Below are 17,078 nucleotides of genomic sequence, written 5' to 3' on the forward strand. Positions count from 1 at the left end.
CCAGGATGCTTTTCATTAAATGCATAGAGACAACTCTGAAGAAAAGTTGACTTGCTCTGTCTCGTAGTTGGAATACAGCTCCCAGAAGAAGCAAAGCTATAATGTGTGTAAATGTTGCTTGGTGTGAGACGCCAGAGTAGGAGGATGGATCCCAGTGACACCGAGCACCAGAAGGATGCCGCCTGCTTGGCTAAAAGACCCAGCAGTAGGGCCAGCTATTGTAAAGCCCCTCCGCCAGATGAACAGGGACCCTTCTCTGGTCACAATAGCCATTCATGCTGAGCAGCCTCATTAAATATTCAGCCTGTGCTTCCGGCAGCTCATTAAGGCCGCAATGAGCAGTGACGTGGATGCTGGTAAGCCGAGGGCCAGCCAGCATCAGGAGGCAGAGGCTGAAGTGAGCTGCTTGATGGCTTTTCTCTTCACTGCCTGTCCTATGATGACCAGTGTGTGCTCCCTGCTTTGCCTAAAGTACAGGTAAAAACAAACGAAACAAAAAACAAGTAGATGACACTTGAGAGCTCCAAGACCTTGTCTCAGATGCTGTCTGGCAAGCAGCATCTGATTTTGAGTGCTTGTCCCCTGGAAGCCCTCTGACCCCTTCACAGAGCTGTCTGAGGCTTCGGGGGCCTTTGCTGAGCACAAACAATGTGGTGCTATTGTGTACTTGGGCTGTTTGATGACTCCATTTGAAGGTGGTACAAGGTGTGGTTTTGAACTTGGTGCTGGGGTTTTAGAATAGCAAGTTATTATTCCTCTGTAACATGTCAAATTTAGAAATATTGTGAGGTAATCCTCGCAGTTTGTGTGGCAAGAAAACTCTGTGCCAAATTTTCACATATTTGAGTAGTTCAATACTAAGCCTTTCCCTTTTGACTATCAGGGTGGATATGGTTAAAATTAAAAGTGGATATTTTTAATATTTTGGGCTCCTCCAATAGGCTGAATGTTGATCTGCTTGTATCGTGCTACTTTTACCTGGGTTTGCCCTCAGTGCTGTGTGATGTTTAAAGCTGTGAAAGATGTGTAAATATGTGAAAGAAGAATTGAAAAAATGATGAACTCAGACAAAGTGTAATTTATTGTTTACATGTTTTTCTCCTTTCTTCACAGAAAATGTTTTCAGACTGCTCATTTCTATGTGGAAGATAGCAATTCACCTCGAGTGGTCCCCAATGAAAGTATTCCTATTATTCCTATTCCGGGTAAGTAGGATACTACTCTTATTTCCAGTGGGGGGGTCATAGTTTTTCTCTTTTATTCTCAGTTGTATGAAAAATATTATTGTTATAGCCTTTTAAAGCTTGCCCAGTCTAAGAGATCCTTCACGAAGAGTAATCTAATGAAATCTTTGCTCCTTTACATATCTGCAAGGTAATAAAATCCTCTTTAGAGGAACAAATAACTGAGTTAGTATAGTAGAGAGTCTCATGCAGGGAAGAGAAGTAACAGTACAAAATAGAGAAAAGCATACAAAAAGCATAATTTACTTGGACTAAATTTTTTTGGATAGGCAATTGTACTTATGTTTTTAAATCATAATTTGATACATTTTTTTAAATTATGCATACAAAAAGCATAATTTACTTGGACTAAATTTTTTTGGATAGGCAATTGTACTTATGTTTTTAAATCATAATTTGATACATTTTTTAAAAGGTGAGTTTTCTCCTAAGATTCATTACTCTGAAAATAATGCATCCTACTGTTGGAAGTTTTGGTTTCTAGGATGTTTGTGGGGAAGTCTAGAGATATGTTATTATTGGTCTGATGTGTATTTCATTTGTCCTCAGGAGAAAAGATACAACACTCAGTGTCAGGGCAAGCATTGGAGGAGTACACTGTAGGAACCCCTCAGATACCCATCAGATAGACATTTGGAAGTTCAGCAGTGGGTTAGGTATAAAAGACAGAACATGGGATTCTTCAAAGATCTCACCCACCATTTTTATCAGCATCCCTTCCCTTTTGCCAAATTTGAACTTTCTACCCCTAGGTTTCATTGTGTGTTTCTAAATACATATCTTCAGCTATCTTAGATACATCTGTCCTCTTGACATGAATTACTCTGTTGTGAACAAAGGCACTACTTTTATTATAGTATTATCCCCCTCATCTGCTGCCCCATCTTGCCTATCTGCCTCATTCTCTGTAACACTTTCCACCGACTAATAAGCTATATTTCACTTGTTTGCTGTCTCTCCCCACCAGGATGAGAGCTTTACAAGGGCAAGTGGCTATATCCCCAGTGCTAGAATAATTCCCTGGCACATAATAGATACACTTTAACTATTTGAATGAATGAATGAATGTCAGTAAAACTTCCTTAAAGCTCATAAAAGGTCATGGCTGTGAAACTCAGAGGTTCAGTCACTCTCTGTGTAACAAGGAGAAATACTTCTATTGTTTGAAGACTATCACTAGCTGTGGTTAAGGTTGGTTACGTAATTGGCCCTTTATGAATCTGTATACATTAAGTCATTAGATATTGCTGGAATTGTCCATGTTCTGTCCATTCTGGACAGTTTTTCTCACTAAAACTTGTCACACACAACAAGAGGGGTAAAAGAAGTCTCTGATTAAGTTCCTACTGGATCATTTGGGGACTGAAGTGAGTCCCATACAGATGGGCTAGGTTTTGTGTGACCATATGTTCTTCTCCACTAAGCCTCACCCTTTATCCTTGGTAAGGAAACTGCACTCTTCCTTTGAGAGGAGAGAAAGCAGACAGGAGTCGTTAGTCTTCATCAGCATGAAATAAGTAGTTTCATTCAGATTTGCACAATAGCTTGCGTGTACCCATTTTCCTCTTGCATCCCCTAGAATACGTGTTGACCACGGAAAATTCCTGGCAACCTCTCTTCATTCTGATCTGACTGATCTGACAGACACAGTTGTTGAGTAGCTGTGCAGTTGAAATCCATTTTTTAAAAGTTATATGGTGAAATACTTCTTGTGCTGTTTTTCAATTTTTATTTTCCTTTTCCACTGGCTTTGGAATCAGAAAACCTAGAACCTCATCCTGCCTCTACCATGAAACCTTTGGTGGAGTTTGAGTCCGAGTTTCTAGAATTTATAAAGTGAGCAGGATGCCTGCCCTCCTTGCCACTTCAGGTAGCTGTAAAGATCACATGAGATGATATGTGTAAAAGCATTTTGGAAACCATAAATTAAGCCAGAAATATGCGCTGTTGAAATTTGCCTTTCCAAATCAAGGTACCATCAATCCTGGCCATCATGGAGAGAGAGCATTTATTAGCATGGCTCTCATGTTAAAATTGTCCCTGACACTGAACACATCCACTGGTGTGGCCCACCTTGCACTGCTTTTCTTTGATTTGGGCTTTAGAACTTTCTGTTCAGGCTGGGTGCAGTGGCTTATGCCTGTAATCCCAGCACTTTGGGAAGCTGAGGTGGGAGGATTACTTGAGCCCAGGAGTTCAAGACCAGCCTGGGCAACATAGCAAGACCTTGTCTCTACAAAAAAAAATTTAAAAATTAGCAGGCATGGTGGCACATACCTATAGTCCCAACTAATCAGGAGGCTGAGACAGAGGGTCTCCTGAGCCTAGGAAGTCAAGGCTGCAATGAACTGTGAACATGCCTCTGCACTCCAGCCTGGGTGACAGAGTCAGACCCTGACTAAAATATATATATATATATTTTTTTCAGTTCACTATGATCCTCTGAAAATGCCATAAATTGTACCTGCTTTGCCACACCTTTGAGTAGGTGTCTTGACCTGAAATTGCTTTTGAATGTTTTCTACTTCAATTCCCAGCTACCTATTTAATTACCAAGTTAAAGAAAGACTCACAACCCAGAGGCATTTCTTTAAATGTGTGTTTTTCTCCCTTTAAAATGTGAGTTTCTTCTAATTCATACTCACTGGTAATATAAATACATGCGAAGAAAATTTCTTCAGGTTCTCTACTGACTGAGAAACCCAGGGTATCCAGTTATACATCACTTGGCATAGCAAATGTATTTATGATGGATTGTGACACGATTGTAAAAATGAATCAGTCACTGTTGCAAGGCAGTGTGATGTTAAAGGGCTTACCTAGTGAAACCATGAGTGAGGCTAATCTTTCTCTGTTTTCTCAGGTTTTCATAGGTAGCATAGCCTTAATAGGGGCATGCCTAAACGAGTGAACTTCACCTTTAACTGGGAAAGAGCTACTCCTAAATGACTTTTAGAAACATGGTCTTGCTCTGTTGCCCAGGCTGGAGTGCAGTGATGTGATCATAGTTCACTGTAACCTTGGACTTCTAGGCTCAAGCAATCCTCCTGGGTAGCTGGGGCTACAGGCATGTACCACCATGCCTAGCTAATTGAAACAATTTTTTTTTTGGTAGAAACAAGGTCTCACTATGTTGCCCAGGCTGGTCTCAAACTCCTAGCCTCAAGTGATCCACCTTGGCTTCCCAAAGTTTGGGGACTATAGGCATGAGCCACCATGCCTGGCCTATAAATGACCTTTTCTTAAAGAGCTTTCAGCTTGATCACAGTCTCTTATTCTTCTTAAATAAAATACCACCATCCTTTTTAATAGTTATATTTGTAAAATACTTTAATTCATGAAGCATTTTTAACAATCCATTATTCCAGGGATCCCCAAACCCTGGGCCACAGACCCATACCAGCCCATGGGTTGTTAGGAACCAGGCCACACAGCAAGAGGTGAGCAGAGGGCAAGTGGAGCTCTACCTCCTCAGATCAGAGGCCCCATTAGATTCTCATGGGAGCATGAACCCTATTGTGAACTGCGCATGTGAGGAATCTAGGTTGTGTGCTCCTTATGGTAATCTAATGTCTCATGAGTTCCCCTTGCCACCACAATTCCCCGCCCCGTCCATGGAAAAACTGTCTTCTATGAAAATGGTCTCTGATGCCAAAAAGGTTGAAGACCACTGCACTATTCTATTTATTTTTATTGTTTCTGCTAGTTATAGCAGTATAACAGTGTCTTACATAAGAAAAACACAATTTTTTTTTTTTAGTTGGAGTCTCACTCTGTCACCCAGGCTGGAGTGCAGTAGCAATGCTCCCAGCCACTGTAGCCTCTACCTGCTGGGCGCTTGGCGATCCTTCCACCTCAGTCTTCCAAGTAGCCAGAAATACAGGCACGCATTACCACACCCAGCTAATTTTTTTATTTATTGTAGAGACGAGGTCTCACCATGTTGCTCAGGCTTGTCTCGAACCTGGGGGCTCAAGCAATCCTCTCACCTTGGCCTCCCAAAGTGCTGGGTTTATAGGTTTGAGCCACTGTGCCCAGCCAAAAAATACAATTTTTAATAAATTCCTGAGTTATTCTCTCTTTACCTTAGAAATTATCTAACTGTTCTTATTTCTAAAAATAATTTGAGATTTATAGAGCTCATATAGAATATTTATTTTACCCATTGAATCTCAGTTATATTTTATCCTTGCTCAAAACCTAATAACAAAAGTACTGGGCCCCAGATTTATCAACATATCTTATCACTTGAGTCCTTCTTTTTTTTTTTCCCCCGTAATTTAGGAAAAAAAGAAAAGCTGTTTCCAGACAACTCCCAGCAAACTGAACCATCCTACTGGTTAAAAATATGTACAACTGGGTGATATGGAAAATTCAGGCACAAAACTTGGTAAAAATTGAGCTCCAGAATCATCACTGTAGAATATGTAATACACTCTGTGCCTAAAACTTATTTTACAGTCACCTCATCGAATAATTACTAAACATTTACTGACTTCATGTTTTATGTTTATTTTTACTACAGTTCTATAGAGACAGGTACAGTTGATATCTCTCCCCCCCCCATTTGACAGATGAAGAAACTGAGGTTCAGAGACATTACTTAATTTGCCCAGGGTTACATAGCTGAACAGTGGAACTAACATTGGAATTCTCTGTGTGACTTCAAAGCACAGATGCTTTGAAATGGCTCTGCCACCTCTTGGCATGCTACTGTGACAGTTTTGATATCTCAAGACTTCAGACTTCTCATTTGGATATTGCTTCATTAAATCAAGGCATTTTCAAATACATGTGAACATTCTCTTCAGTTGTTTCTGAGTTCTTGATCATTACCTTCTTCCTTCACTGGCACTGGCCATTTGCTCCTCCATTAAATTCTCTTTTGTCCTCCTAGAGGGAGTTTCATAATTCTTCAGTTGAATTTTTCTCCAATTAAATAAAATTTCACCTCTCTTCTCTCTTCTTAATTTTGTTCTCTTCCTTCTGAGTAAAAGACTTTCAACCCAGTAATACTTCCATTCGCTGCACAAAAACAGGTCTTTGTGATTTAAGTGACATAGGGAACAAGTCACAGATATGTTGAACATTGAACGAATTTAGACACTAATTAAGCAACTTTTGAATAATTCTGCTGTGGTTAAAATTCACAAATGTACAGCTCTTGCCTTTCAGTCCCAAAGCATAAGTGGAATGTATAAGTTACTCTGACTTTTGGAAAGTATTATAAAATAGTAAACGATTAAGGAAAACTTTGCTAACATTTTGATACTTATCCCTTGAAGATAGCAGCTTATGGGACTCTTTGCAGAAAATCAGTTTTAATATTTTTGACTGAGATTTGGGAGTTTAGAATCTTCAGTGTGTTTTGGTTTAGTATAGCAGAAGAAATGAAGATGTTCTTTTCTGGTCTCACCTATACTTATGCATAATCCGGAAATGCTAGAGATTGTGACTTTGGTGGCTAAAGTTAGTTGGCCATGTTAGAAATAACTCATGATGCAGGAGTTTGTATCCAGCTTGAAAGAAGTGCGTTTGAAGTTGGCTTCCAATTGCTCTTAAAGTAATGTTATTTTTTTTTGTCAGATAGATTTTTTAAATTGTAGTGTCTATTCCATATATGACACACGAGAGAGGACCAAAAAAAACCCCAGAATTATCTTTCCAAGGGTGTGCCCTTTGTAGTACACTCGGAATTTGTTCAGACAGTCAACTGAAATTTTTATCTGGAAGTTTTGAGAAATTTTTGTCATGATATATGGAAGAAGTATCCCAAGTTGTGGTAAACAGGTGGCTGCTTCTTCCACCATGACAACATACCTGCCCACACCGCACTGAGTGTTCAGTGTTTGACCAAAACCAGCATGACTCCCTATTCACCCGATCTCACCCCAAGTGACTTTTTATGTTTGTTTCCCTGGATGAAAAAAAGACCTCAAAGGGAAATGTTTTGCTAGTGTGGAAGAAGTGAAACAAAAACCAGCAGAATCACTAAACAGCATCAAAACTGACGAGTTCAAAAATTGTTTTGAGCATTGGAAAAGGCATCTCAGTAGATGTATTGCATCAAATGGAGAGGGACTTTGAAGATGACTGAAGTTTAAACATGTAAGAATAAATATACAATCCTTTATAAATAAATTCTGGTTTTTTTAGTGGGTTCCCCTCCTTGTATGGGAAGAGTGGGAGTGGAGCGGTAAGTTAAACTGTGACTCCTTCAGGAGAATGAAAGGGGCTTTGACTCTTAATATTTTTCACTAATGGTTTTTCAAAATCAAATGTTCTGTGTTTCCTGGTTTCCCATTGTTACTATGGGAGGCTAAAGTATAACTGAATGCATTAACCCACCTGTCAGAGCCCTCACAGGCTATCCATCTTTTGAGATACTGAAGAGGTCTTTGGTATCCATAATATCACTAATATTGACAAGTACTTTTAGAAATCTAGTGACCTGGGGATATTCTTTTGAAACAACAAACTTGAATAATACTTTCATCACAGTTAATAAGGAAACATTCATTATATCACTTATGCTTTTAGACTTTCATGATACATACATTTATAAAAATTAGAATGTAGCTCATGAAACTAATCTGTTTCTAGAGCATAATGAAAGGGCTTTCCAAATACTCAAGCTGTCAAACATAAATGTCCTTGCAAATAGTTTTCTCTGGAAATTAGAAAATCTAACTTTCTAATAAAAGCATTACAAAACAAAACATTGCTGCTAAACAGTAGCTTAGAAATCCAGAAATGATTCATGCCTTTCCAGCAGTTAAAGTACATCTCAATAATTTGAAGGTCACTGGCTCCAGCAGGGTGCTAGAATATAAAGGGGTTTTAAGCATGCAGTTTAAAACCCTTGGGATTAAACCAACCTTGTTGGCATATTTTATTTATATAGAGATTATCTCCAAAGGAGATTCATTGGTCTTTTGACTATAATGAAGCCCTTTCTTTATTGACTTCATTGTGTCATAAATGAAAAGAGATTTCTTTTTATGGCAGGAAATAAAATGTTCCAGTCTCCACAACACCTCTTGCATCCTAAGAACCTGATTTAAACAAAAATCTATTTGTTGTGTCCTAACTCAGGAAATCTTGATAATGTTCTTTTATTTCATATTTGCTTTATCTTCCTTAGTTGACACAGAAGTATTACAAAACACCAAGAGAGGCCTAAACTTGGCCTCCGGGAGTCTGAGCAGGCAGACAAGACAGGGCCTGAGTTTCTGCATTTGAGATCTGTCCATTAGAGGTGTGGTTAACAGTACCTAATAACAGCCAGTCATGAGAGCTGGGGGCAGGGAAGAGGGACAGAAGGCAGAAAGTAAGGTCTAAGCAGCATTTATTTGAGCTAAGTTATGTTTTCCCTGCCAGTGGAGATTTGATTGGAATTTGGGATAAGGTTGAAAAATCTGCTAAGGGTTACACAAATTTTACAGGGACTGTTCATAGAGTGGGTAACATATAGATCTCTGGAATTTTAATGGTATTTTTATATATATATATAATCTCCACACACTTCCAGAGTAAGCAAGAAGGGATCTTTTCTTTTCTTAAACAGACTGTAAGCCAATCAATTCCAGCAATCTAAGCTTTTTGGCAGGAAGGTAAATACTATAATACTTTATTTACCTGCCATCATCAAGGTGACCAGTCTACCAAAGTGAATTTTCCAGGTACTGAAACTTACCCTTAAAGTCAAAGTGTATCATTTCAGACCCCTTTCTTTTCTTTCTTTTCTTTTCTCTTCTCTTTTCTTTTCTTCGAGTCAAGGTCTCACTGTGTCTCCTAGGCTGGACTATAGTGGAATGATCACAGCTCACTGCAGCCTTGACTTCTTATGCTCAATTGATCTTTCTTCCTCAGCCTTCCAAGTAGCCAGGACTACAGATATGCACCACCACACCTGGCTTATTTTTTTTTTTTGTAGAGATGAGGTCTCACTATGTTGCCCAGGCTAGTCTTGAACTCCTCAAGCAGTTCTCCCACCTCAGTTTCCAAAAGTGGTGGGGTTACAGGCGTGAGCCACCATGCTTGGCCCAGGCACCCTTTTTTTTGTTGAAAAGTTTCTTTCCGATGACCACTTATGTACCTAACCCTGATCTATACCCCACATCTTTAAAATAAAAAGTTTCTTTCAAATGTAGGTCTAGGGAGGTAAAACTGACCCCATCACTTGATAATGACAGTGTGCCTTGGGCAAGCTCCTTGGTCTCTCCTAGCCACAATTTCCTCATGAAATAGGAGTAATCACAGCCCCTCAATCACTGGGTCATGTATGTAAAGCGAGTAGCACCTGACAGTAAATCATAGCAATGAAATATTTACTAAATGCCAAACACTCTTATAAGTACTTGTGTTATCTTGTTTACTTTTCACAACACTCTATGAATTAGATCCTTTCATTCCCATTTTACAGATGAGGAAAGGAAATCACAAAGAAGAGAAGTCACACAGTCTGGCTTTGGCTTTTCCATGTATGCCATTGCCTCTTGGTACCTGATATACAAGAGGCATCCCATCAGTGGTGGCTGAGAAGAACAGCTACCCAATTTTACTGAGTTACAGGCTGACGGCCCCTATCACTGAGCAGTGTACTTAGATGGACCCACTGTGTAGCTCCTCTCTGTGGTGTATGCTGATTTTTCCTTTCTAATATCAAACCAAAAACTGCAGACAAGAACGCTAACTTTTTTTCCTTAAAGATGTGGGGGTGCGATTCAGGATTAGGTATACAAGTGGTCGTCATACAGGTAAAATTTGGGCCTCCCTTTGGTCCTCCCTTATCCTGGTTTGAGATCAGGTATCCTCACTGATATTATGTGCCCCACCCCCCACATACACACACACCTCTCCTGGCAGTTTCCAGCTACTGCCAATCCGAAGGCTAACTTTTTAAATGTATCTGTTATTCCTTAATATTAAGAAAAAAGCAAAATTTAGCACATACTAGTAGGTTAGAAGCGGAAAGGATTGGTGATTTCTCTCTAATAGTTCTAAAGATGCAGGTACAACAGAGACATAATCATAGATTTTGGAAACAGCTTTTCTTTATGTTCAAGTGCATTGTTCTTTAATTCCTATAGTTCTGCATCTGAGGTCAGATTATCCCAGCTTTGGCGCTTTTTTTCTCAGTAGAAGTTGTTGTCATTGGTTCGCCCTCTTCTGAGGCTCTGCTTTTGGTGCTAATAGAAATTAGAGACTAATTTCAAGCTTCCTCAGAAGGGGTCCATAAAGTGGTTGTGTTGTGGAGTGACCAAAAGAAGAAGGCTTTTACTTACACAGTTGAATTCTACTCACAAAAAACTAAAACCTTGGAACTAAACATAAATAATATTTAATATCAATAAACCCACTCTTCAAGTACTAATTCTCAGCCCTCTGTATCCAACATTTAATAATGGGGTGATTTGGTGATAACAGTAGTGGTATAGTGGTTCCATTTTTTGCCTAATGTAAATTTTTGCTACTAAAAATTATTTAAGTAAAAATATTGGCACAATATTATAAAGTAATATTTATCAGATTAACCAAGATACTCCGCTTTAATTCTTTGTTCTTTGAAACTGTGGTGCTTTGAGAATGAAGACAAACAGTGCATAGGAACACAAACTTTGGGTTCAGTAGGCCTAGATTCAAATAACTCTACCACCTACATAGTTGTGTCTTTTTGGACACATTTCCTTGGTTTCTTTATGTGTACTGTGAGGATGACCATGTTCCTCACCTGGTTCTTATAAAGATAAATGTATGAAAAGCATTTAACGCAGTCCCTGGCAACCAGTAAAGGCTTAGTGGTGGCTGTCTTCTCATTTTATCGACTCTATTATTATACTGTTTTCATTAAACCATAACAATCTCCTGTATAACCTGTTGTCACTGAAAACATCATCACTGGGATTCCCAGCTCATTTTTTTCTTTCTGCTTTTACCATCACTACCACCACCACCACCACATCAGTGACATTTACTCTCACATATGTCATCAACTCCAACCTTTCAATGGCCCTTGTATTCTTCACCATGTAATTGCACACATCTGGCTCTCACTTTCTTATGTTCATCTATTCTCCAACACAAACTCTGCCCTTAACAAAGATCATCTCCCTAATGTCTGCCTGAGTACCAGGTACTCAGAAGATGCTTCATCTAGTGGTTTCCTGTTCCCTGAGTCAGAGCACTCTTTACCTGGGGTGTGCAGCCAGCTTCCTCTGCCATTTCTGAACTTGATTTATTAGCCTCAAGATGAGTATGAAACAGTACTCTTGGAGTACCTGTTCATACATGTAACATACATAAAAAGTGCCTGGCCTAGTTAGTGCTGCTAATATTCTCTGCAATCTGTAATGAAACTCGTATGTTTAGACAGAGATATCATCTTACAAATGGAATCTTCTTATAACACACAAGATCTTTGCAGATTAAAAAAAAATGAGCAGATCAGGTCATTGATGCCATCCTAATTGCTTGGCCTTCTCCTAATTACATTAATTTTATAGTCATCTGACTCATGTCAAGAAAATTTAATACAAAAACTATATAAGAGGAAAAGGATTAGGACTTCTAATTAGTCATAACCTTATATTCATCTTAATATGGAGAAAAGAGATTTTATGACCCCTCAACTGTTTATCTTGATTGCAAGGTGAATAATGTGTTATCCCGGTAGCTGACAGTGGTCAGTACAGCATGCATCTGTATGTATATCTGTCCATGTGGCAGTTGCATGACTTTACTAATAGTGCCTGGAAACCCAGAGGGTGTGGTTAGACTTCCTTCCATAAAGATGCAAATTGGAGAGAGTAGTGAGTCATATATTTCCATGAAATCCAGCTCTGCTGGATTTTTGCTGCATCTAGCCCTGGAGGTAGAAGGCATACTGATTTCTGGGCATGTGTGACATTAACTTGGATATTAAAGTTGAGCACTTTGCAGGAATAAATAATAAATATTTAACCTGAAAGCATTTGTTCTAATGATTTGAGGTGGACTATGACCTTTAAAATACCTTGGTTTTTACCTTACAGAGTAAAACAGCTCTAAAGCAGACATTTTTTCTTATGTTGAACTAGAGTCCACATTCTTACTTGTGACACTATAAGTTTCTTGGAAATCTAAAACTCTGAACTATCATTATGGAAAAAATGTTGCCCTCAACCTATTACACTATTAACTGTGCCACTCTGTCCTTGAAAACAGCGTTGTAGCTTTCATTTCCAAGTAGAACTGCTGCAGTCTGTGTACCACAGTGTTCATGGGGATTGGGTTGTGTCCCATCTTACTCATTTAGCCTCTGGTTTTAAAATGAGTTTATCCTCAGGTTAATCTTTTAGACCCTCTCCAACTTTGTATATATTAACCCATTTCTCAACTTGAGGTCATTTCATAGCTACTGATCATTATCGTAGAATTTGCTTACTTCTAAACATTTTAAGTGAACTGATCAGATAATTTTGGAAATTTTTCTTGAACTGTGTATTCTGCTAAATATTCTGGAGAAGCATTTTGGCTCTGCTTACTTTGTTAATGCTGGTTACATCATGGAAGCTATAGATTTCTTGGGCATGCAAAATGATTGCATATTCATGAACATCTTCAATCCTGAAATATTTGTAAATAACTTGGCAATTTTTTTTCATAAGGTTGCCTATTAAAATGATTAGGACTTTAATTGTTCACACAGAAAGAATTTGTGCTTACAGAGCACCACCTATTTGATAAATAACATTTCTATGCTAAGCAACTTGAATCATGATCATATAAGTCACCTTCCTTAAACAAAGTATAAGAGATGCTATTTTCCGCTTAAGAATGATTCAAGTTTGAAAATGTCAATAGATGCAAAAAGCCACCCTAGAGCTTTGCTCTCTCGAAAGAAAGAAGAGAAGGAATGACATAGTCAATGTTAACTGTCACCAGATGAAGAGAAATCAGATTGTCAGGCCTGGATCTATAAAATTCTTGCCAAAGTAGGACCTCATTTACACATACAGATCTTCATACCCTTTGCTAAGAAAAGCATCTGTGGCAGTTTAGATGTTTGTGCGTTTGCCAAAGATCTTTCACTCTGAATAAAGTAAATGTCATGTCTGTTGTTTATCTCAAATTCGGCAGAGTATTTTTAAAAGGAAATATTTGCGGGGGAGGGTCGAGGGAGAAAGGAGGAAGGAGGTTGGGGAGCTCCAGTGAGTTGGGTGTGGCTATTTTACAGCAATACTGAAGTATCAGACTAAATCTGGATAAATAAGCTTTAAACATACTTCGGGCTTATGAACTGAAAATGTCCTTTTGAAGTGACAGCACTACAATAAATTGGAATGCGGAGTCGTCCTGAATCTATACCTAGTCTGTCAACACCAAAAAAAAAAAAAAAATCCAGTTAATTCAGTCAAACTGATTATTTGGCATCATGTAGACACAGCTGTCTTAAGCTAAAATCTTGAACACTTAAAGATAGATGGCATTGTACCCTAGCCAGCTGGTACAATGGCATCTATCTATAATTGTGTGTAAAGAATGACTTAGACTTAAAGATTGAAAATAGAACTTAATTGCTCCAAGTTTAAGCTGGACCCCATTGAATAGCAATTAGAAAAACAAAAATTTAAAAACCTAGGTCGTGATAAAATTTCTTGGCAAATAGGTACCCTTGATAAATTCAGACTTTTAGTTAAGAGTATGATGTGATAACACCTTGCAAATTGCCTTGTATATAGAAAATAAAGGGAATTCTCTATGTACCTTTAAACAAAATCATATTTAACCTGGCTTATAGACATTCATAGTCATAATGAGATCCTAAGGAAAAATAAATTGTGAGACTTTTCTTCAGGACATCTATTTCAGGTGATAAATTATTTCATTCTTAGCAAAAATCAAATATTTGTCTTTAGGTGTGATTTGCTTTATCAGTGTCGTTTGTTTTATGGAACTATTATATATGACTTTGAATATCATTTTATTCCCCCAGATGACATGGAAGCCATTCCTGTCAAACAGTTTGTTAAACACATTGGTGAGCTGTATTCTAATAACCAGCATGGGTTCTCCGAGGATTTTGAGGTAAGTTTCAAAACTGGAAATTAATTCCAGAAACCTAACTCTTATTTTACAGGGATTTTTATAAACCTAAACTGAATTTATTCCAATTATGACAAAACAATAACGGGGAAAGGGGAGTTTTTCTTTTCATATATTATTGTAATAGACATTCTTTTCCCAAGAAAACTGGGTGAGAGTTGATGGCATTTATCCTGAACATGCATTTCTATGAAAGAACAGACTTAGTGGTGGAAAAGAGACAAAGTGGTGGGGACTGGTTTTCAGATTCTGTCTTCATCTTAATTCTAACTGGGAACAACAGTCATCATGCAGAGCTCCCTAATTCCATGTCTTTTCTGCAATGCACATGGTGTAGTAAAGACAGCAGGTTTGGTGTCTGAGGAATTGGATGCTGGCTTCCCCAGTAGTAAGCTTCATAATCCTTGGGCCAATCACTCCATCTTTGGTCCCCAGTTTTCCCATTTTAAAAAATGGCACTAATGTCACCCACACCCGAAAGTTGTTGGAAAAAAGAAATTATTAACATCTTTGAAAGTGCTGGGTTAATCGTTAAGAACCAGGCAAAGGTTGTCTGTTGTTGTTTTCATGATTATTAATCCTGGGAGAGAAGACATGGGTTAACACAGCCTTCTGATTTTAAGAACTGGTGTGTAGGAAACAAGGTAGAGAGCGGCTCGCACCACCCTGCCAACTCTGGGTTCCGTGCCAGTTTAGCAGTGACAGGGTGTCAATGAGGAGCTATTAAACAGACTGCCCTTTTCTTCACTGAGGCGCTTAACTAAGGCACATCTCTGGCAGCAAGAGTTGTGCCGAGGAGGCCAAGTTTTCATGGCAGCTCAGCTGTCTTCTAGCTTTGTGGGTAAGTCAGATCCTTTCTCTGTCTCATTTCTACTTTAAAATGGAAATGATGATGATGATGCTAACCTGCACCTCTTTTGACAAAACTGGTTGCAGGGTTCAAATGAAGTAATGGAAGGTAAGCACTTGGGATCATCTAGGAGCCGTACAGCTGGGAGATGTAATTACCTTGCATAAACAATAAGAAATAAAAATAGGACCAAAAGCCCCTGTCTGTGCACATTTGGAATTCCCAAAGGCTATCATAAAGGAATTATATCGACAGTTTGCTTTAAATGAAGTCTTTCTCTTAGTTTTCATAGGGTTTTTTGAGCAGAATAAAAGCATAGGTGGTAGAGAGAATGAACCTCTGATTTATTTGCGAAGTCATAAGTCTTATGGAACAAACAAAAAGCATGTTAAGTATTTGATGCCGTTATTAGATGCTTACCAAAAAAGGTGCCTATTCAACTACAGAGAACATGGTTTAAGTCAAACACTTTGTATTCATGAGGACAGCAAATGTGTGTGGTGTTAAAGTGATTTAGTTCAATTGACTGTGGGCTGGATGACTGAGCAAGAATATTGAGGCATTTAACAATGTTGATGGTATTCAGGACAAACATCTATCCTCTAGAGAGCAGAATTTGATCAGGATGATCAAATGCAACTCCGGTTTCTCAATTATTTATGATTTGAGACCCCCAGTGCTGTTCATCACAGCTGGTTTTGACACCATTTAATTATTCAAAATAATCAGGTACACCTCTGTAAACTTGATCTGACTTAAAATGGGCTTTGCTGCATCAAAATCATGCCTGTTAACAAATCCTGGGCATCTGTACCCTATTTCTGTCCTAAAGAAAAAGTGTGACTAAAAGCTTTAGTAGCCTACATTGAACTGTATAACTTAAGTATTGTTAGTCGATAGGGGAGTGGAAGAGGGAGGGCAGGCAGGCAGCAGGCATTGTTCTGATGTTGTCATTTCATGGTCTTTTCTGGTTTGGAAGGTTTCAGATCAGAGCTATTCAGAATAGGAAGGATATCTTTTCTTCTGAAAAGAATAGTAAAGCCGAAACATATAGGAAGAATAAGAGAGCAGAAAAGCTCATCAGTATACTCTTGCCTTATAATTAGGTGAAAATTTAAAGTATTTTAAAACAGTTATTATTACTGATAACTCTGCTGAAAGGGAAAACTGGTAATTGGCTACGTAAGAAACTATTAAGGTTATTTTATAAAGAAATAGCAATAGACTGTATACACGAAGGGGTAGGCTGGGCGCAGTGGCTCATGCCTGTAATCCCAATACTTTGGGAGGCCAAGGCAGGCAGATTGCTTGAGCCCAGGAGTTTCAGACCAGCCTGGGCAACGTAGTGAAACCTCATCTGTATAAAAAAAATAATAAAAATTAGTTGGGTGTGGTGGTACATGCCTGTAGTCCCACCTTCTTGGGAGGCTGACTCAGGAGGCTCACTTGAGCCCCACATTTAGAGACTGCAGAGAGCCGTGATTGTGCCACTGCACTCCAGCCTGGGTGACAGAGTGTGACCCTGTCTCCAAAAAAATGGGAGCTTTGTGTAATTAAAGAAAAAAACCTTTATTATGATAATGATGGTCAGCATTTACTTAGCACCATACACAGATCATTTCACACCTTCCTCAGGTAGCTGATATCTTACTGTCCCCATCTTACAGGTGAGGAAACTTCACCCATGAGAAAACTGAGGGACTGGGTGGCTTAGTTTTGAAATGGGAGAAGTAGAGTCTAAGACCAATCTGACCCAAATCCATACAGTTATCCTTGATGCCATCCAGACTCTTATTAAAGTAGTATCTTGTAATGAACTGAAGTCAGAAGGAGAAATAACCAAGGTTGACAGTGACTATCTGAAACTGATCATGCAACTATGCCTTGGCAGAAAAGAA

At 38.7% G+C, this 17,078-nt stretch overlaps 1 protein-coding gene across 1 annotated transcript in view; it reads left to right on the forward strand.

Annotated features, from left to right (window-relative positions):
* LOC103264935 (receptor-type tyrosine-protein phosphatase gamma-like) overlaps nucleotides 1–17,078 on the forward strand; it is a 713,831-nt gene that overhangs the window by 670,024 nt on the left and 26,729 nt on the right. Inside the window, 2 exon segments of the mRNA XM_008062632.2 lie at nucleotides 1,114–1,205; nucleotides 14,221–14,312. Of these exon segments, the coding sequence (XP_008060823.2) occupies nucleotides 1,114–1,205; nucleotides 14,221–14,312 (184 nt within the window).

Source organism: Carlito syrichta, unplaced genomic scaffold (genome assembly GCF_000164805.1).
Source record: "Carlito syrichta isolate Samal-C Ts95f unplaced genomic scaffold, Tarsius_syrichta-2.0.1 Scaffold305773, whole genome shotgun sequence".
NCBI classification, from domain to species: domain Eukaryota; kingdom Metazoa; phylum Chordata; class Mammalia; order Primates; family Tarsiidae; genus Carlito; species Carlito syrichta.